Raw genomic sequence first — 21431 nt, 5'->3', positions numbered from 1 at the left:
AGATTCGGCTCGAAAAAAGTTCGTTCGGAGCTCGATTCGATAATAAACGAGCCGAGCTCGAGCCTAATTTCGAGCTCGAAATTTTTATCGAGCCGAGCTCGAGCCTGACAGTGCTCGGCTCGTTGAGCTCGCGAATATGTTCGAATTTGATTGTTCGCGAACATGTTCGTGAGCTTGTTCACGAACCTTCAGTCGAGCTAGTACACGAGCCTTAAACGAGTCGAACTCAAACTCGTGTAACATATTAATTAAGAAGATTTTCTTAAATTTTTTTCTTAAATTTATAACAAATTCGAGCTTGAACACCATATATACAAACATCTAACGAGTCGAGCTCGAGCTCAAGCTCGAATTCGATATTATCGAGCATCACCCGAGCCGAACTCGAACCGAGCCCGAGCTTAGTAAGTGGATGACGAGCCGAGCTCGATCATCAAGATAAAAGCTCGAATCGAGCTCGAGCCGAGCTCGAACACCCGAATATTTAAACGAGCCGAGCTCGAGCCTGCTAGTATTCGGCTCGGCTCGGCTCGTTTACAGCCCTAACGGTGAGCTTAATTTTTGCAAATTTCAAGCTTCACTCCAAACTCGGGTTTTGACACCAAAAAACACATCAAAACCACATATGCACACATAAATATTCTTTAAATGCATCTTGATGAGTAAACTCACAACACATCAAGGTAGAATGAGAATGAGAAGAAGAACAGAAATTAAAACCTGAGTATCACACAACAGAAAAGAGAGAATTTGACTTGTATTGATTTTTCGGATGAAGATAGTGTACATTACAAAGTGACGATTCCTCTATTTATAAGGACAATATACAAAAATGAGTAAAAATGTAAAATCTTCTTTTCACTTCACGTACTCCGCGTGTGTTCTTAACTTCCAATCTTCTCCTAACATATGTTCTGAGGAGAGAACCCGTCATTGGCCTTCCACTCGTGGCCAGGACCAAGATCCTGGTGGAGAACTACATTGGCCAGGACCAAGATCCTGGTCGAGAACTACCTTGGCCAGGACCAAGATCCTGATTGAGAACTTGGCCAGAACCACGATCCTGATTGAGAATTACCTTGGCTAGGTACAAGATCCTGGTTGAGAACTACCTTGGCCAGGACCAAGATCCTGGTCGAGAATTACCTTCTTCATAATTCCACCGTGGCAAGTAGAGTCTAATAATGTAGCTCCAATCGTGGCAAGGGAGGCTCCATTATGACAAAGAGAGAAAACCCCATTTTGTAAAGCTCATGCTCCACCATGGTCCATGGCAGGGATTCCACCGTGGCAAGTTTGTGTAACCCGATCTTGACCCTTCCACCGTGGTAGGGGAATACTTCTTAGCTCTTCTTACTCCCTTTTTGGCATCCTGAAATCCTTTTTAACTTTAAACTTTAAATATTTATATTGAGAGATGAGATTTGGTAGGCTGATGTAGTATTTACTCCTCATCACATCTTAATTCACGAACTTTAGTCAAAATCCATTTTTATACACCAATTTTGTGATCCTATTCAATTTTTAACAATAAAATCATCTCCGACGATTTTAAAACACACATGTCACTGAAGTGTAGCCTCACTACCCTTTATCTTCCAACCTATCAGTGTTCCCGTGTGATTTGAGGAGGGTATTGAGCCTATCCAAAGTGCCACGTGTTTTTTAAATCGCCAGAGATGAATTCATTGTTGAAATTGAACAGGATCTCAAAGTTGGTGTATAAAATGGATTTTTGAAAGTTCATGATAAAAATGAATTTTGACTAAAGTTTGTGAATTTAGATGCATTTAACCCTATTCTTTATAACATAAGGTTGTAGATTTTTTGGAAAATAAAAACATGAACTATTTAGAAATTACAATTTTGCCGTAACTTTTGAAGTGTGATGAATTAAATACCACCTTTTCATTTTTTGCAATTTCGTCCCCCAATATAAAGACGGCGTCCTTTTCGTGAGGTCTAAACGACATTGTTTAGTAGTATAATTTTTTTTTTCAAATTACAAAGAGACTACATCCTATATCTGCACCATATTTCCAATATTCAGCAATTTATTGCAAACAACATTGTAATATAAGTATTACGTGGCGAATTAATCCACGTAAGCTTCAATTCAACAATCTGGTGATCGAAAATAATTGAATAGATGAAATTATAAAAATTGAAAAGATAATATAATTTAATTCATCACGCTTCAAAATCACATTAAAATTACAATTTTAAAATAATTCGTGCTTTTATACGCGAAAATCCTTTTTTTGGGAATATAAATGATTCACTGGGGAAAAAGGTAGAACTAAAATGGAAAAAGAAAAAAGAAACTAAAAATATCTAAGGCAGAACCAAATAAAATGAAGCCAGTAATGCAATAATATCTCCAAATTATTGGACACGGTTATTTCAATCTGGATGCTCTCCTTCACCATCACCTGCACATATGCATATGGCCATGGCCATACGCTCATGCTCAAACCATTCACCACCATTCCCAAATATGCCATTCTCCTCATACTCTACTAAACCACATCTCTGCATTTCAAGTTATGCCACTCTCCCTCTACATGCTCAATCTTCATCACATTACAGCTGCAGCGCGCTTCAACAAGATACACTCGTAGTGACCGGTGGCGGAATTCCGCCGCTCGCCGGAGCTGCGACGCCTTCGCCCCGTAGGATATTGGAGAGAGAAAGTGGATGCGACGAAGCTACAATCAGAAGGAAAAGAAGGAGGAGAAGAAAAAGAAGAAATACATTGGAACGCATATATAATGACGACGATGAGGAGGAAGAGGAGGATGAGATTGTGTTTTCGAACAAGAAGGCGGGAAAATCGAGATTCATGAGCCCTAAAGAAGAGGCGAGATTTTCCTGGTACCTCAAGGTATGCACGTATACATGATTTCGCCTCTACGAATTGTGCATCGTTTTCCAAATCTCATGAACTAATTGATGCAACAGGAAAGAGCGAGAGTTGAAGCAGCGAGAAGAGAATTAGTAGCAGAAAAGGGGGGAGATGAAGTTTCCTCAAACGAATGGGCCAAGGCCGCAGGAATTAGCCGGCGTAAACTAGACAAGATCTTGTGGAATGGGAGAGAATCGGAGAAGAGAATCATTAGCTGCTATCACGGTCTCGTTGTGTCGATTGCTTCTTCATATCTAGGCAGAGGATTAAGCTTGCAAGATCTGGCTCAGGTGCATTTTTCTCAGTTTCCAAATCTCAGCATTTGTAAATATGATTGAAAGTTGAAACTAATCTTAATCTGCAGGAAGGCAGCATCGGCCTTCTTCGAGGGGCGATCAAATTCGATCCAGAAAAGGGCTACAAGCTATCAACATACGCTTACTGGTGGATCAGGCAATCCATCACAAGAGCAGTAGCAAGCAAGTCGAAGATGGTCAGATTACCGGTACGAACACTCGGTTGAATCCTACGTCAATCGATGCTTAATTCTTCATAATTGAGGATCATAATTAGTGAATACATGGCTAGCTTCTCATGTACAGGGCAGCATAAGCGAGCTGATCCCCAAAATCTACGAAGCCAGCAACGCGTTAAGCAGAGAGCTAAGAAGGTTTCCTACGCACCAAGAGATCGCAGAGGCTATGGAGGTGAACGCCGAAGCTGTAAGGCTTGCTATCGAGAGAAACAGAGCTCCGATTTCTCTGGATGAAGCCATGACCAGCCATGGCTACATGTCGCTGCAGGTTAATTATTCATACGCAGTTTGTAGAATCTTCAATGTAGAGAATTAATTGGATTGGATTGGATTTTGTGCAGGATATAATAGCGGGGCCAGAAGAGTTGAATCCAGAAGCGATGATGAAGAAGGAGTTGGTGAGAGCGGAGATGGGGAAGCTTCTAGAGGCGTTGTGCGAGAGAGAGGCACGCATCTTGAGGCTGCACTACGGGTTGGGCGGGGAGTCGGTGTGGTCGTTTGAGGAGATAGGGAGATTATTGAAGCTGTCGAGGGAGAGAGTGAGGCAGATCAATTCTGCTGCGTTGGCCAAGTTGAGACAAGAGGATCATCTCAAATATTTCATTTACTAGTACATACAAATTCAAGATTGTAATTCATCATCATACACTCACTGCCTATTCAAAATATCCTTCTATACTGGCTTTGAGTTTGCAAGTTTCGGTTCGGAGTTGTCACAAACAAAACACACACAAACACAAACACAAAAAAGAAGAATATGAGATGCGTTTGCCGGGAGTCGAACCCGGGTCTATTGCTTGGAAGGCAATTATCCTAACCGTTGGACTACAAACACTTAGATGCTTTAATAACATTCATTTTAATATTTCTTGATTAGTTTCAGCGTTGTTAACTTTTTCAAAATATTTATAACATGCATATTTTTTAACAAATATTCACCATATATTAATATGACTTATTTATCAAAATATAATACTGCAGATATTGGCCGACAATGTTTATTTAAATAGTACGTAACAAAGGCTTCTAACACCAAGCGTTTGTAGTCCAACGGTTAGGATAATTGCCTTCCAAGCAATAGACCCGGGTTCGACTCCCGGCAAACGCACAGTTTTATTATTTTTAATCACAAAATATTTTAATAAGCCGCAAGAAATAAGTCAAAATAATGTGTACAAAAGCAAAAACATCATTTATTAATCAAAGATGGCTAGATATAGATGGGAACCGGTGAATTACAGAGAGTGAGAAGCACAAGCCAAGCATAGGTTGCTAATTAATGCGAGTCATTTTTGTGCAGATTGTGAAGAATGTACAAGGATGCCGACGACAAGAATATACAAACAGAGTAGCTCAACAAGTCCAGCCCAGTTGCTATGGTCACCATCTTGCTCCTTTCGAACATTTTCACCAGAAGGATCATCACAATCACATGCCCTACTTTCGTCTTCAGCTCGTCCAGCGAACTGATCTTCATCCACTGCGGCCTCTCCTGCACCATGTCCACCCCATTCTTAACTACTGCCACCAAAAAATCGAAACCAGGAAGCTACGAGGATGCTACCTTCAAAGCAAACATCCCGAACAAGGAAGACCCCTTGAGTGCGCGATCCATGCTAGGAGGTACACCCGGAGGCACGTTCGAAATGAATAATCCGTACAAGCCCATGGCAAATATCAGCATCACAGTCCCAGCCAGATACACATCTGGATTAAACAGAAACTAAAGATTCTATCAGAAATAAATAAATAAAAATAAAATCACATTTTTAGAAGATTCTTTGTCATATATGATTGACTACTTATAGGACCATCAAGATTGTACTTAAAATGCATATGACAGATGGATCGTGGAAACTCAACACATCCTCGGTGTTGTTGATTGAATCACTTAATGGTACAAAACAAGATGTGACAGACTCATATGTACGCAAGGAAGCTAAAGTTTGTGTTGAGTTACGATACATTTGTTTATAGACAAAAATAGCATAATAGTTCAACCATGCTGCAAGATGGGAATTGAGCCTGTTTGGAACCAATTATATAGTAACTGAAGAATTCAGATTTCCACTACTGAGAACTTGAAGAAACTCACCAATAGCTTCAACCAATCTCAGAACCATTTTCCCAGTATGGATTCCTTTGACACAGCTTGTCCAGTACACTTTATAGGCATCAAATATGTATACACATCCCTACAAAAATTTAGACTCGTCTCTTACATATCTTGTTAATGCTGCTGATAGACATTGAACAAAAAATAAAATTTATGTTTAAGAATGAAACTAAAAAGTCTTCACTAAAGCTATGACAGGATTTCAGGCAATACCTAATTTATGTAGTGGAATTGTATCGCATGTCAGTCAACCACTCCCCCTGTCCCAAATATATAGGTCATTTTGAATTTTCATGTGGATTAATAATGATCTTGCAAAGTAAATTATATAAATAATATTTCTATGTTACCCTGAATTATTATTGAACATAACAAAACTTCCGGTTCCTAAGACAGAACTGTACTCGTTTCCTAAGAAATATAAATAATATTTCTTGCACTTCTAGCTGTTGGAGGATCGTTAGCGGGCTCTCTACTGTGTCAGTATTTCACATTAGGAATAGATAGCTTCCATTTCATATAATAACCTATGTTAGAAATTAGAAGGATATTGTTCTTATAAACTACCAGAAATGTTCCAGGGAAGTTCTTAGTTACCAAGAAGCTAGCCTGTTGAATAGATTAGACTACCCTGCACAGAGAGAAAATACTGACATACAAGGATTCATGAGATATAATCCTACTATTTTCTATCGAATAAATTAAAGAAGGGGGTGGGCGGCCGCGGGGAGCAGTTCCTGAAAGAAACATTACATTAAGAAAGCACAGTAGAGAGCCCGCTAACGATCCTCCAATAGCCAGAAGTGCAAGAAAGCGAAAGTCGAATATGACCTGCATAGACAGATAGAAGAATAAATCATTCTTAAAAACATTAGAATATCAGTACACTAGACAAAGTATGTTCAAATTTTGAAGTTCGTATGCAATCACCACAGTACACCGTATTAGGGAAGGATCATCAAACATGTATTTCTGTGTTTTATATTTCTACCAGAACCATAAACTGCTAAAAAAACCAATCTTGATCACAGACATATCAAACCTAACTTTAATTTCTTTTCCCCTCTTGGTCAAACTCAAGTAAACCCCTAATTTTATACTCTTTTTATTACGCTAGGAATAAGATGGATTTGATATCAATTAAGAATTCAATCATAGCAGAAGTAATGGAGACGATTATTACTCTCATCCAAAACACAAAAAGAAAAACACCAACATATAATTCGAGCAATTATAATAGCACATCTCAGCAAAATAAAAGAGATTAAAAAAATTGAAGAATTTCACCTACTCTTTCAATCGTAGATTCCGTAGACTGTACAAACCGGACGACGGGGTCTCCATTTAGGTCAGCGAAGGCGTAGTTGTAGGGCAATTCTGGCGATTTTGGAGACGACCCTTTTCCTAATACAGTGAAACTTTCAGTTGTTGCGGACGACGTCGATTCTTGAGAATTTGAAGAAGAGGGAGATGGAGGAGGAGGGGTTAATGAAGCAAGTGAATGTGAAAATTGTCTGGGAAGTTTTGTTGGGGATTTTGGAGCGAATACGTGAAGGGGGATCGAATTGGGTGAAACTAAAGATGAGAGCAACGCCATTGGAGCAAAAATTTGGGAGTGGATGCGAGTTTTGATGCGGTGAAAAACGAGTGTTTTTGTGGACGGGAAGAAGGCACTGCTTAAAATCAGTTGTGATGGCGGGAGCCGGACCCATACCAACGGTAATCCCATTCTTTTTAACATTTTCATTTTCATTTTCACTTTCGCTTTTTTTTGGCCTTTATCCAATTGCATGTCTTATTTGATAATTTGTACTAGTTCAGTTTTTGGGACATTTTTTTAAGGTAGAGTTAGAAGTTTTTTATAGGAATTTTTCATTTGTAGGCATGCTTTGAAATCTTGGTAGTTTAAAATTTATGAATTGGTGATTATAGTAAAAAATAATCTAATAATAATAACAATAATCTTCACCAATATGAAAAGATATGAATTTGAAAGGATATATAATGAAAATAACAAATTATAGTTAAAAGATATTTGTAAAATAATTGTTGCACATGAAATTATGAAAATATAAGTTGCGATAGAAAAACTTATTTTTTATAAGATTTATAAGTTTTTGAAAATTATTTTAATATTTATAAGCTATTTATAAGCTTATTTTGACAAACACTTTATAAAAAATATATAAGCTACTAAATAACTTATAAGATGTTTTAGAAAAACTCATAAGCTTCCATAAAAAAAATATATTAAGCTTAATCAAACACCCTCAAAAAATAATTTGCAAATAAAGGGGTTGAAGTGAGTGTATGTGATCGGTGGGGCCGGCCTTGTAGTGTTAATTGGTGGAGCCTAGGGCCCCCGAATTTACGGGGGCCCAAGATTTAAGTCCAATGAACAAGTATAAAATATCATAATATACAACGATAGAAAAAGAGGCCATTTTTTTCTTTTCGCCTAGGACTGTAAACGTGCCAAGCTACTCGTGAGCTATGCGACGTTCGACTTGATAAAAGTTCGATCGGTAATTTAATGAACAACTCGTTTAGCTAAACAAGCCAAGCTTGAGCATGACAATACTCGGCTCGTTAGCTCGTGAACAAGCTGGTGAAGTGATTTATCTTAAAAACATAAGATTATTCATTAAATGTCTTACTATATTTTATACTATATGTAGTAATATTTGAATTAAGTATCTAATTAACATCATTTATTTACAAGAAAATAGTAAATATATTATATTTTTGTGAATAAAATAACTTATATATTTGAAAATTAACTTATGTATTAGGAAATTAACTAAAATTTTAAATAAAAATTTAAAAAGCTCGATTAGGTTCGGCACTGTATTCGACTCAATTAAAGCTCGATCGATAATTAATCAAATAGCTCGATTAACTAAACGGACCAAGCTTGAACAAGATACTATTTGGCTCGGCTAGACTCGATTACACCCCTATCTAGGATCCCGAAAATATCAGGATCAGCCTTTGACAGTCGGTTGGTTTAGCTTGTTTGACACCAAATTAAGAAAATGAAAATCAAAATGGACAAAAACTTAGGCGAATAGAAGCAAATCAAATGTTTTATAGTGAAAAAAAAGTAGTGGTTGTTTTTAATTGAAATTCTGGAAGATTAATACACCTAAAATTGATTAATTTGAATTGGACGGCCATCCAAAGAGACTGGTACAAACTCTGGGAAGCTGTGGAATGTAAAGTTTGATTAGCAAAGGTTAAGAAAGGTGACGTACGTGCTTGCGTAGGAGATTTCAATATTCTGCATTTCTGCATATCCTAATTGCTCACGTATGCCCCTTTATTTGAGCTTCATTCTATAGAGAGAGAGAGGGAAATCAGAAATGGAAAAGGTTGTGTGTGTTACAGGAGCATCCGGCTACATAGCGTCCTGGTTGGTTAAGCTTCTCCTCCAGCGTGGTTACACTGTTAAGGCCACCGTCAGGAACCTCCGTCAGTCTCTCTCTCTCTCTCTCTAAATTGGCTACAATTTTGCAGCTCGTTGCGAGAATGAATTCTTCAACATGTTTCTGCTAATTAGGAATGATTTGAGGTTTGGATGATATTGCACATGAATTGTATGATTTAACCCTCTCAAAGGATGAAAATTACAATTAGTGCTGAAAGAACAACTTATTCAAACAATTGAATCTAACAATCGTAAAATGCAGGTGACTCGAGCAAGGTTGCACATCTAACAGCACTAGAAGGAGCTAACGAGAGGCTGCGTTTATATGAAGCGAACCTACTCGAGGAAGGATCATTCGATTCCGTAGTTGATGGCTGCCAAGGAGTATTTCACACTGCATCACCTGTTTTCGTATCAGTTTCCGATCCACAGGTCTGATATATAGTTGCTTAGAAATGGTGAGATTCTGTATGATGATGATCATGATCTATAATTACAATTTGTCTCTTCACATCTCAGACGGAGCTGATAGATCCTGCAGTGAAGGGAACCATAAATGTGCTCAAGTCCTGCACAAAAGCAACAACCATCAAAAGAGTAGTCATCACATCTTCAATTGCAGCTGTTATGTATAACTACGATTCTTTAAAACAAGATTTTATAGTAGATGAAACATGGTTTTCGGATCCAATCTTCTGCGAGGAGAAAAAGGTATACACACACATAATATCTATATGTATGTATTCTGTTTTTCAATATACAGTATTTAGCAGTTAGGAAATCAATCCATCACATAATATAGTCTATAAAATCGATCAGGAATGGTATGCTCTGTCGAAAACTCTAGCAGAGAAGGAGACATGGAAATTCGCGGAAGAGAATGGCCTCGACTTGGTTACGTTACACCCAGGCTTCACCATTGGTCCTCCACTGCAGCCATCTCTCAACTTGAGCTGTGCTGCTCTTCTCAATCTCATCAAAGAAGGTATTCAAAATTCATCTGTTGTACAAGAGACAGAACATACTACTGAACTCTTTTATCCTAACTCAGTGCTCTATATATGTTTAGCATTTGAAGGCATCCATGTTTAATTATGTGCAGGAAAACAGTTAATGGCTAATGGTGTGTACCGATATGTTGATGTTCGAGATGTTGCTCTTGCACATATTCTAGCGCTGGAGAACCCTTGTGCAAGCGGTAGATATTGTCTGGTTGGGAGAGTGACTTATTCGTTTGAAGCACTCGACATTTTGAAACTGATATTCCCTTCTCTCAGCCTCCCTCCAACGTAAGTTTCACGGTATCGACCCTGCTCTTGTTTATCTGCACCATTTACTTAATTTGGGTGATAGATTAGACTAACGATACATATGATTGAATATATGAAGGATTACAATCATTACATGATTGAGTTTTGGTGGATTAGTCTATAATATTTTTACTTGTCCAAGCTACCTGGAAACTCCAATTTTACAATGATGCTAGAATTTTACAACTTGGGAACTTTCATAAGTTGTGTAGAGAATAATATCATCTTAGCCATGCTTTTCTTGTTAGAGTAGTTTGATTTTTCACAAAAACTTGTGTAACATCGTTTAGTGATTGGATATATGAATCCAAACTCAAGTTGAGTGCCATATTTGTAAATTTGATAGTGTTTAGATTCAAATTTTAACCCGTGTGACAGAGTAGTCTCCCTCTTGACCTTAATAATCTCAACCAAAACTGCAGAGAAACGGTGAATCGGGCGGCTAAGCTCCCGTTCCAAGTTTCTAGAAAGAGAGCTGAAAGTTTGGGCATCAGTTTTAGGCCCCTCGAGGAGAGTCTCAAGGACTCTGTTGAATGCTTCCAGCACAGAAATTTGATCACTTTATGAAAAAAATCCATGTTGGGATGCACATGTTCTTGAATCTAATGTTATGTATTTGCAAGAATGTTAAATCAATATATATAGCAGTTTCAGCTAGATTATTTATTGTTGAAGCACAAGAGTGGCAGTTAGATTTCTTTCAAGACATGTTCATATTCAATATATAAACTTTTCTGCCTACAGTTTTCAAGAAATTTAAAAAATATTTACTTCATGATTTGTCTTTAATATCTCAGGTTTGCGTTGAATGCAATTATTATTATTCAACCCGATCAAAAAAAAAAAATCGCCAAAAAACAAAATATATAATTGACAATCAAATACAAAATGTTCTAAACTAAAAAAAAAACTGCTGACTTGTTTTCCATTTCAGCAATCATGTAGATATTTAAATTTTGTTTTCATAAAAACATGCCGAATTGAGCAATAGTTTTTTTTTAGACATAAGACACTTTTTCCATTTCTAAAATGTGGATCATGTAGATTCTCCTTCTTATTGTAGATATAAATCCAAATATGAATCACATATTGTGTGTATGTGGCGTGTTAAGGACGTGACACGTGACAGATACATTCTAAGGTAAAATACACAGAGAAGTGAAATAGGAAATATAATTTTGAATATTATTATTTTTATCTAAATTTAAATTTTCAAAATTTTTATTCCTATTTTACTGCTGCGTGTATTTTGCCTTGAAAGACCTCTTCCACGTGTCACGTGCTTAGTGCACCATATAAACAAAATGTGTGATTTAGATTTAGGTCTATGTACTATCAAGAAGGGAATCTACATGATCTCATTCCTATTGTCAAAATTTGTAAAACTCATGATATTAATTATAGAAAGCGCTCGTGATATAGTCATTTTGAAGAAGAAAACACAATATTTGGCCACTAATTGAAAAAACACAAATTCTGGCCATTTTTTTACGTGTAAAGACAGTTTTGCCCTTAATTAGGGCGGACCGGATTCGGGTTTATGCGCGGGTTAGACACATATTGCACTATTAGTGCCATATGTGCCAACCAGAAAATAAAAATAAAAATCTAAGTATATGTCATGGTACTAATATGGCCATAAGTACCATTAGTGCAACACTACAGAACAGAGTATATGGCACTAATAACACTAATATGGCCATAAGTACCATTCGTGCAACACATTAAATGGAGAATCTAAACCCTAAATGATAATCTAAACCCTACGGGGAAGTGTTCAAAATGACACTAATGGCACTAATATGGCATTAAGTGTCATTCGTATGGCACTAATGACACTAATATGGCCATAAGTACCATTCGTGCAACACTGAGTATATGTTACCAATGGCGCTAATAGTGTCATATGTGCTTAACCCGCGCGCAAACTCGAATTCGACCCGAATCCGGTCTTCCCTATTTAAGGGCAAACAATCCGAAAACGTAAAAAATGGTTAAGATTTGTATTTTTTCAATTAGTGACCAAATATTGTGTTTGCATCTTTAAAATGACCATATGAATATATTGTTTCTTAATTATATGTAGTCCATTTAAAAGTTATGTTAAAAAACCAAAGTAATGTATAAAGTGCATGCATGATATTTTGTGCAATTATGAGGCATATCGTATGTGGAGATCAGACGGATAGTTCACGTGTATTTTTGTGGCAGTCACATTAGTTAATTTCAATATGTCCTAGAATCATATGAATGTTTGTGAATTACACAAATTGTAATTAATTCTAAATGTTAAATGTAATTAGTACCACTACCCCATGCGATGCACAAGAATAATCCTATATAGTTATGTAAAATAATAATAAAAATAATTTAAATCAAATTATAGGAGGGGGGGGGGGGGCGGGGGCACTGGGGGCAGGAGTGGGGGGGAGGGATGCGCCGTGGGGGATTCTGATTTGGGTAGACCTAATTAGAATTAGGTAATTAGCGGCGACAATATGCAGTCGCTAATTGACGACCCGAGCTTTAATAGGGGCGGCAATTTCGCGATCGTTAATTAGCGACGGCTTTGCCGTCGCTAATGGTTAAATTATATAATAAAAATTAATTTTAATTGATATTGATAATTACCGGCGGCGATGCCGTCACTAATTAGCGACGGTAAAATTGCCGCCGCTAATTGGCCGGTAAATTCCAAAAAACGGGTCGCCGTTTTTGCCGCCGACAATTAGCGGCGGCGTCTCCGCTGTCGCTAATTGCCGTGGCTAATTACACGTTTTTTTATAGTGACTAATATAGTCATTTGTGCCAAAAGTACCAATTAATAGTGATACCTCCGTTCCGAGTTTTTTTTTTTTTTTTTTTTTATTGGTACTTTTGGCACTAATAGTGCCAAGTGTACCTAACCCGCACGCAAACCCGAATCCGATCCGCCTTAATTAAGGGCAAAACAATCTTAAAACGTAAAAAAATAGCTAAAGTTTGTGTCGTTTAGATGAGTGATCAAATCTTGTATTTAACTGTTTAAAAGGCTATCTCAAAATGATATATATATATATATATATATATATATATATATAGGAATGGGATCATGTAGATCCCCTATGCTTATAATAGATCCGTAGATCCAAATCTAGACCACACATTTATGACATGTGGCGCATCAAGATGGTGACACGTGGCAAGGAGTTTCCAAGCATTTCAAGGCAAAATATGGAGAGGGGTAAAATTGGAATGTAATTTTCGGATTTAATAATTAAAAAAAATATATTTTTTTTAGATTTTCTCAAAATAGATATATTTTAGATGCATATAGTTTCCCACGAAGATGCATAAAGTTTTCACATGAAATGCATAACTTTGAACAGAAAAATGCATTTGAATTTTACAGTTTTGGTATTTTCACCACCCCACCCCACCCCGCACCACCCCCCAACCCACCCCACACCACCCCCCAACCCTCTCCATTACCACCCCCCAACAGAGACGGATCTAGAGGCCGGGCAGCCTCCGCGGTCGCCCGGTCAATTTTTTTTTATTATCTATATATATGTATATATTTTGATGAAATCTCGGCGGTCGCCCAATCTGTTTTCTTTACTAAAAATTTATTAAAAACATCCGATAAAATCTCGCCCGGTCCTAATTAAATTCTTAGATCCGTCTCTGCCCCCCAAAATAGTCATGTTTCACATGCATATAAAATCAAACAAAAGTGCATAAAGATTTTACATAAAAATGCATTAAATTATACAAAAAATGCATTTCATTTTAATAAATCTGGTATTTTCGCCACCCCACCCATGCCCCACCCCCCACCCCTCACCCAATTTTTTTTTTTTAAACTGATTTTCTGACCACTGACCCCCACCCCGCCACCCCTCCCCCCAAATTATTTTTTTCAAAACTGATTTTTTGATTGTTGAGTCGCTGACCCACCCCCCCGCACCCCACCCACCCACCCCCCCCCCCAATTTTTTTTTATTTTTTAAAAACTGATTTTCTGACCGCTAACCCCCCACCCACCTTCCAGCCCAAAAAAATTATATTTTTTCAAAAAATGTAATGCATTTTTGTGTGAAAGTATATGCATTTTTGTGTGAAAGTATATGCATTTCTATGCGAAAGTATATGCATGTAAAACATGTAGTTTTTTTATGCATGTAAAAATCAGTTTTTCAAAAAAAAAAAATTTTAGGGGGTGGGGGGGTCAGTGGTCAGAAAATCAGTTTTTGAGAAAATAAAAAAATAAAAAAAATAAAAAATTTGGTGGGGGGTGGGTGGGTGGGGGGTGGGGGGTAGGGGTGGGGCAGTGGTAAGAAAATCAGTTTAAAAAAAAAAATTTGGGGGGGTGGGTGGGGGTGGGGTTTTGGGGTGGGGGGTGGGGTGAAATCTTATGCATTTTTATATGAAAGTTCATGCATTCTCGTATGAAACTTTATGCATCTAAAATATACCTATTTTGAGAAAATCTATTGTTTTTTTTTTTAATTTTGAAAATTACATTCCAATTTTACCCCTCTCCAGATTTTGCCTTGAAATGCCTTGCCACGTGTCACCATCTTGATGCGCCACATGTCATAAATGTGTGGTCTAGATTTGGATCTACGGATCTATTATAAGCATAGGGATCCACATGAACCCAACCCTATATATATATATATATATAGGGGTGCGCTCCAGTGAGACCGCCTATTTCTCGTATAACATGAGGACAATGAATAAGACATATAAGACCCCCTACGCACATTCTTTCAAGAATGTCCCACATCTCCTTTGCAGTTCCGCACTTGATGATCTTCATGACATGCTTGTCGGGAACGGTGCCGGAGATGATGCTTTTGGCGAGGTTGTCAAGCTCATCTTGCTTCCTTTCTTCGGTGGAGAAGTCTGCCTTTTGCTTGGGCTGGACCTCATCGTAAGGATCCTGTCGTGGATCAACAGGAACCCTTTTTACGGTTTTGGTGATGGTGATTGGTCCGTTGGTGATGACTTCCCACATTCGGCAATGTTGGGCGGTGAGGAAGCTTTCAAGCCGAAACTTCCATATGTCGTATTTTTCAATACTAAACATAGGTAGAGTAGATAATCTGCTGTGGTTAGTCTCCATCAAAAAAGAGAGAACATATAACAGCAGACAGAGCAAATAGCAATCACAAATTGAAAGAGAAAACTTTTTCGAGACCTTTGAGAAAAATGATCTAGTTTAATTAGAACCTAATCAGATACAGAGTGTTCTTGCGAACAACCTGCTCTGATACCAATTGTTAGGTCCTGAGGGTCTCGAATAGGTGTATGGGGGGGAATACACCTATGAGCTATTTTTACAAATTCCTCAAACAGAGGGATCTCAGATAGAGATCAAAACGAAACTTTACACGCAAACAGTGACGTCTGTTGACTGAAAATAGTTTTGACCAAACAGGGTTGACGACTGATACTGAAAGCTCTTCAGTAAGGAGTTATCAGTTAAGTTACTAGAACTTAACTGATGCACTTATGGGCTTCAGTCGAGTTTGCTAAAACAGAGATGATAACACTCTTTCTGACTATCAAAAGATAGGTCAGTCAGACTGATATCACACGCAGTGGAAATTAAACTTAGTTTCGCAATAGCCTCGGTTGAGCACGTTGTTGGTCTTAGGTTTCTCTTTGCAGTTATTCAGTATTCAGTTTATTAAATGAAACTACACAAATAGGAAAGTAAAACTGAAAGCTGTAAACAACACAGAGACTTTTACGTGGTTCGGAAAAACCCTTTCCTACATCCACGGTCGGTTGATTAGACCAACAATTCACTCCGCAAGTGCTTAACAAGTGCACTGCAAACCAAATCGTGTGCTTGCCGGGTGCACACAATCGTACCACTGAAGAAAACCCTTCTTCAGTACCCACGCTTCACTCGCGTCGGATTTTTCTTGCTTAGCACAACCCGCGCTAAGACTCTCAGAGTCAGAGTACCTTCCTGAACTCCGAATCACTCAAACACTCAAATCTTTCTGTCTGAAATGAGGTTTGAACGAGTGTCAACTATACTGCAAAGAACAAGTTCTTTGTAGCAAGTTTGACCTTGGCTTCTGGGTAAACAGAGGTTTGCCTAAAGTCTAAGAGAGTGTGTGTAATCAGCAGTGACTGATTTTGGCTTTGGAATTCTCTTCTTCGATTCAAGCTTTGGGGAGGTTAAGCTTTAGGCTGAGTAGCGATTTTGGCAGAGCTTCAGCTTATGTCGTTGCATCGGTGAAGATTGAAGTGATCCTCGTGCGCTATTTGTAGGAGAACTCTTGAATAGATCCGTTGGCGTAGAACGTCCTCAAGATTTCTTCCGTTGGAGAGCAATTCGAATTTGGGCTGAGGCTTCAATCTTCGAGGTTCCTTGTCTGGTGGAAACGACTCTCTTGAGGGACGGGAGATGTGACGTCTCTGATAAAGTAGCCACCAAATAGGAATGACCTCTGCAGAGATAAGATCCTGAGATCTCTGCATTTAATGCGGCTGTACTTTTGTGAGTGCGTGACTTCCTTTGAACGTTGGAAGATCAGTCCGAGGAAGAATGTTTAACTGATACTTGACTTTAGTATCAGTCCGCTGAGTCCACGTGGCACGCATTAAGTAATCAGTTCCTAACTGATTCTTCAACTGATACTTCAGTTGGTATCTTCAGTCTTCAGTCTTCAGTCCTTCGTTCTTCAGTCTTCAGAACCGCAAGCTAAACTAGAAACGAACTCTAACACTTGAGTTCAAAACATTTCTAGTCTATTACAATTACGACCTATGAATTTTAGTATCATCAAAACAAGGATTAAGATATTCCACAAGGTTCCCAACACCCTATGTGTTTGCATTTTATATCTTTTGGATTCTTCGGTATTGGTTTGTGTTTTCCCCTACCAATGGTTACCTTGTCGTTTCCTTCCACATTTTGAACAAGCTTTGGGGGTTCATTGACTGTCATTCATGTGAATATCACAACATATTCAGTATATATTTAATGATATCATATGCAATGATGAATGCACTCTTATTAAATCGTACCTGTTTTTGCTATACCATTTCCCTTCTCTTCTCTTGTGTAGCGTCTATGCTTGGATGATGAACCTTTCTCTAATGTTTGAGATGAAATAATAAAATTATACTCCCTCCGTCCCGTTAATGAAGTCCCCTTTCTTTTGGGCACGGGTATTTAGGAGAGTTAAAGTGAATGTAAAAGTAGTAGGAATCATATGATTAATGCTTTATTTAATGTTATTTTATTTACTAATTCAATTGACTAATACAACAAGGAATATAGCAAAATTAAAAAGGAAGGAAAGGGGAAGCGGTGGAAGAGACGAAATCACAGAACACCTCCGGCGGTCTCTCTCCGGCAGTCTCACAGAACACCTCCGGCGGTCTCACAGAACACACGAACACACACCCATAGCAATACCTACATCATTTCCCAGATCTAGCAAAATCTCTTCTCCCTCTTCCATAAATCAAAATAAAAAATCAACTCCAATAGACGAAATTATAATTCAATAATCCTAACTTCAAAATCAAAATCATAAAATTGAGCTCGCGGTGGAAGGCGGCGCAGTGGGAGGCGCGAAGCGGTGGAAGGCGGAAGGCGGCGCAGATCTGAGCAGATCCCTAAATTATAATTCAATTTTCCCTAAATACTTGCAAATCCCTAACTTATTTGAGCAGATCTGCCCGCGGTGGAAGGCGGCGCAGGAGGAGGCGCAAAGCGGCGGTGGCGTTGGAGTCGGTGAAGACGGAAGCGCGAGGCGGCGCGAGTTGCATTGGCGGCGGAGATGCGAGGCGGAGCAGGAGGTGTTGGAGGCGGTGGAAGGTGGAAGGGTGAGAGGAACGGTGGCGCGGAGGTGTTGGAGCCCGGCGCAGTGGTGGCTCTGTTTGTTCGGCCGAAGAAAATGGTTGTAGAGGCGGTGAGAGGTGGGAAGCGGTGGAAGAGGATGGTGGGTGGGGTTGAGACGAGAGAGAGAGAGAGAGAGAGAGAGAGAGAGAGAGAGAGAGAGAGAGAGAGAGAGAGAAGTAGGTGGGTTGGTTGGTGGGGAGTAGAGAGACTTAATTAAATGCTTAATTGAGTCCTAATTAATGCCAAAAAAGGAAAGGGGACTTGTTACATGGGACGGCCCAAAAAGGAATACGGGACTTGAATATTGGGACGGAGGGAGTATAACATTAATATGAGGGCGTGATAATCATTAAAAAAAGTATAAATATAAATCATTAATCCATGTTCATGAATAAATATAACAACTACGTGGAAAAAAATTATGTTCATGAGCAACCACATTTGCAGGTAATTTGATAAGATTTAACTTCTTAGTAATTATTTTTTGCTACATAAATATCATCTACGATAAATGCATTAAAATACTCATGAGTAAATCTAAGTATAAACTGGACATGCTAATATAAGAATAATACTCACGTGAACAAAGCAATAAGATATTAATGAACAAATTGACATCGGTATGAACAAGGCTTAAATCACATGAACAATCAAAATTTAGTACACGCATATGATTTAAAAGTCAAATGAACATCAACATGAACAAGGCTTAAATCTACATGAACAATCTCCTTTACTACATGCATATGGAATAAAAGTCGTAACTGATGCAGTAATGAACAATAATAAAAAATTAATGAACTACTGAACATTAACATGAACAGTAATGAGTACGCGAACAACAATGTTATACACGTTGAACATAAAAACTATTAACATGAATAACCCTAGGAGTAGAATTTTTTGAAATATTCAAAGTGGTGTACTAATAGTATCTCAAAATTCAAACAAACCAGAATTTTTTTTTTCAAAAAAAAAAATCACTTTTGTTACCAAAAAGTCCAGATGTATTCTTTCCAATAAACCCCGACATAGTCCTCATCTACACAATAAAATATGATATTATTCATAATTAGATAAACTTGCACATAACATAATGGGGATTTGACGAATATAAAAAAAAAATGAGAAAACCTGGATAGATGGAATAAACTCGTTGGAATTCATAGAAGATCTTCGAAAACCACAGAATAAACTCGTCGTCGGAACATGCACGCCGAAAATCACACAAAATCGAAGGTTTTCAAAAATATTCGTCGCTTCGCTGGAAATCAAAGGTTTGTTCAAAGGCTTTACGATTAAAAGAAAAAGAAATACATACACAAATGAAACAAAATTCTAATATTTGTTCGATGGTGATGATGGTTAGCGGGTGTTCATCGAACATCTCATAATCTCAATGAAAACAAAAAAGTAGATGAAACAAAAAAAATTAAACAAGAATATGATGCTCACCTTGTTTGATGGTGGTGATGTTCAGCGGACTCCATCGGACTTGAATGACCGAAACCCTTGAACTCTTGCTTGGCCGTAGATGAACAAGTTTTTATTCACCTTTCCATGGTTTTACTCGGTAATGGAAGCCCAAAAGTGACATAAGGTAATAAGTGAAAATGGCGGTGGAAAGATGCTATATTCACTCATCAATTGATTTCTCTTCCATTTAGTCAACGCGGTAAATTAGGGAAATGCACAAATCTTTAATTGCACTCGGTTATTTGTCTTCAATGTAATACCCTAACTGCCCTTATTCACACAAATCCACAGAATCTAAATTAAATGGTAATATAAATTATAACTATAATCTATTAATGTCATCCGTTAGATTAACAATAATCAAGGGTCTAAGATGATTCTTAGGTATCACAAAATCCTAAATTCTCACGTGATGCTAACCCTATATATATATATATATATATATATATATATATATATATATATATAGATATAGATATAGGGTGCGGTTATAGTGAGAACCACAATTATCGTGAGAACATAAGAACCAATAAAATTACTGCATCTGCTATACAAATTAATGCATCCGCTATTAAATTTAATGCATCCAAAAAAAAATAATTTTTTGCTCCCTTCAGGATTCGAACCCAGCATCTGCATCCATCCACCAAGATGATGCATCCACCGTAGATCTTGATGATCGAATGACTTAAAATGGTTCTCCGATCTTATTTTATTAGTGGTTCTTATTTGAACCTCTTCATATATATATATTGAGAGTGAGATTCATGCATGTGAAGGTGAGCCTCAAGCATACCGTTGAAAGTTTCAAGGAGAAGAATTTCCTCAATTTATGATGGATGTAATAATTGATTCTATATATGAAATAAAAGTCATTCCCTAAAGTCGGGCCAAACAAATTATATTTAAACAAATTACTATAATTGATGTTTAAATAAAATTAGTGTTAGGCCGCCCTACGGGCAAATGGGTCAAAATTTTGATTCCAAACTTATTTATTGATGTATTTGTAATTATAAATATATAATAAAATATGAATTTTGATTACAAACTCATATTTAATATATTATAGATATAGATTTTGTCAACACAAATGAGAACTTTACATCAATCCCATTAATTGAGATCCGCAACCTTTAATTAGAATATTAATTAAGGGTAATAGCTTGTAAATATTCGAAAATTTCCTATTTTTTGATTTTGCATCACAACTATAAAATCTATTTATTAATACTTGAATTTTGTATTTTTTTTTATTTTGCACCCAACGTGTTTTTACCCTCAAATCGTTGTTGACATGACAATTGGATTGACATCTCAAATCCTACCATTACATGTTCTAGATTCACATTGACAACAAACTTATCTTTTTCATTATGCACTTCAAATTTTTCTCTCAATCCGACTGCCATGTCAGTAATGAATAAAAATTCGTCGGATGCAAAATCAGAAAAAGTACAAAATTCAGGTATTTGCAGGTAGATTTTAAAGTTGGAGTGCAAAACCAAAAAATGAACAAAGTCATCTATTTAATAAATAAGCTTAGAATCAGTTTATTTCGATCATTAAATTGTTATGTTAATTTTAAAGCATTAGTTTTTCACCAAATAAGTTAAAAATATTTTGTTTGTATTTGGAAACTATAAGTACGTAATTCTTTTTTTAATCATCGTGCCATACGTAAATATTTACATTTTATTTTAAAAATATTATTTTATCATAATTGTTTATTTGATATTTTTTGTAACTTATTCAAACAATTCATATAAATATTCAATTTGTTTATCTGATGTATCGAAATTTAAAC

The 21431-nt window shown here is 37.2% G+C and overlaps 3 protein-coding genes and 2 non-coding genes across 6 annotated transcripts; 3 read left to right on the top strand and 2 right to left on the bottom strand.

Annotated features, from left to right (window-relative positions):
• The first annotated feature begins 2366 nt into the window (after positions 1 to 2366).
• LOC131022329 (RNA polymerase sigma factor sigD, chloroplastic-like) lies at positions 2367 to 4117 on the top strand. Of its 2 annotated transcripts, none has more exons than XM_057951784.1 (5): positions 2367 to 2884; positions 2962 to 3195; positions 3278 to 3410; positions 3494 to 3708; positions 3782 to 4117. In XM_057951784.1, exons 1-5 carry the CDS (start codon positions 2441 to 2443, stop codon positions 4049 to 4051), a joined length of 1296 nt encoding a protein of 431 aa, XP_057807767.1. In that variant the 5' UTR covers positions 2367 to 2440; the 3' UTR covers positions 4052 to 4117. The 2 variants fall into 2 exon arrangements, with proteins under 2 accessions (XP_057807767.1, XP_057807768.1); XM_057951785.1 differs by having other exon boundaries at positions 2368 to 2884; positions 3270 to 3410; positions 3508 to 3708.
• Positions 4118 to 4203: 86 nt separating this feature from the next.
• Positions 4204 to 4275, bottom strand: TRNAG-UCC (transfer RNA glycine (anticodon UCC)). The gene has a single exon. It is a non-coding gene; the product is annotated as a tRNA-Gly (tRNA).
• A 201-nt stretch (positions 4276 to 4476) lies between these two features.
• Positions 4477 to 4548, top strand: TRNAG-UCC (transfer RNA glycine (anticodon UCC)). Its single transcript has one exon. It is a non-coding gene; the product is annotated as a tRNA-Gly (tRNA).
• A 68-nt stretch (positions 4549 to 4616) lies between these two features.
• LOC131022330 (uncharacterized) lies at positions 4617 to 7262 on the bottom strand. Its single transcript, XM_057951786.1, has 5 exons — positions 6848 to 7262; positions 6310 to 6387; positions 5536 to 5635; positions 5005 to 5147; positions 4617 to 4932 (listed from the first exon to the last, which is right to left on the bottom strand). Exons 1-5 carry the CDS (start codon positions 7151 to 7153, stop codon positions 4717 to 4719), a joined length of 843 nt encoding a protein of 280 aa, XP_057807769.1. The 5' UTR covers positions 7154 to 7262; the 3' UTR covers positions 4617 to 4716.
• A 1331-nt stretch (positions 7263 to 8593) lies between these two features.
• Positions 8594 to 10950, top strand: LOC131022331 (phenylacetaldehyde reductase-like). The gene is made up of 6 exons (XM_057951787.1): positions 8594 to 9027; positions 9246 to 9415; positions 9503 to 9694; positions 9803 to 9968; positions 10086 to 10272; positions 10716 to 10950. The coding sequence occupies exons 1-6, from the start codon at positions 8919 to 8921 to the stop codon at positions 10858 to 10860; spliced, it is 969 nt and encodes a 322-aa protein (XP_057807770.1). The 5' UTR covers positions 8594 to 8918; the 3' UTR covers positions 10861 to 10950.
• The last annotated feature ends 10481 nt before the right edge of the window (positions 10951 to 21431 follow it).

Source organism: Salvia miltiorrhiza, chromosome 4 (genome assembly GCF_028751815.1).
Source record: "Salvia miltiorrhiza cultivar Shanhuang (shh) chromosome 4, IMPLAD_Smil_shh, whole genome shotgun sequence".
In the NCBI taxonomy this organism is placed as follows: Eukaryota; Viridiplantae; Streptophyta; class Magnoliopsida; order Lamiales; family Lamiaceae; genus Salvia; species Salvia miltiorrhiza.
This window is presented reverse-complemented; position numbering and strand designations above follow the sequence as displayed.

What these genes read in the sequence shown, in the direction of transcription:
- LOC131022329 (XM_057951784.1), top strand. Translation starts at nt 2,441, where the DNA reads ATGCATATGGCCATGGCCATACGCTCATGCTCAAACCATTCACCACCA. An exon ending in GCTTGCAAGATCTGGCTCAG is followed by an intron (nt 3,196 to 3,277) that starts GTGCATTTTTCT and finishes GCAGGAAGGCAG; the next exon opens with CATCGGCCTTCTTCGAGGGG. An exon ending in CGAAGATGGTCAGATTACCG is followed by an intron (nt 3,411 to 3,493) that starts GTACGAACACTC and finishes ATACATGGCTAG; the next exon opens with CTTCTCATGTACAGGGCAGC.
- LOC131022330 (XM_057951786.1), bottom strand. Translation starts at nt 7,153, where the DNA reads ATGGCGTTGCTCTCATCTTTAGTTTCACCCAATTCGATCCCCCTTCAC. An exon ending in CGGAATCTACGATTGAAAGA is followed by an intron (nt 6,388 to 6,847) that starts GTAGGTGAAATT and finishes CTGTCTATGCAG; the next exon opens with GTCATATTCGACTTTCGCTT. An exon ending in TCGGGATGTTTGCTTTGAAG is followed by an intron (nt 4,933 to 5,004) that starts GTAGCATCCTCG and finishes GACATGGTGCAG; the next exon opens with GAGAGGCCGCAGTGGATGAA.
- LOC131022331 (XM_057951787.1), top strand. Translation starts at nt 8,919, where the DNA reads ATGGAAAAGGTTGTGTGTGTTACAGGAGCATCCGGCTACATAGCGTCC. An exon ending in GGCCACCGTCAGGAACCTCC is followed by an intron (nt 9,028 to 9,245) that starts GTCAGTCTCTCT and finishes CGTAAAATGCAG; the next exon opens with GTGACTCGAGCAAGGTTGCA. An exon ending in TCTCTCAGCCTCCCTCCAAC is followed by an intron (nt 10,273 to 10,715) that starts GTAAGTTTCACG and finishes CCAAAACTGCAG; the next exon opens with AGAAACGGTGAATCGGGCGG.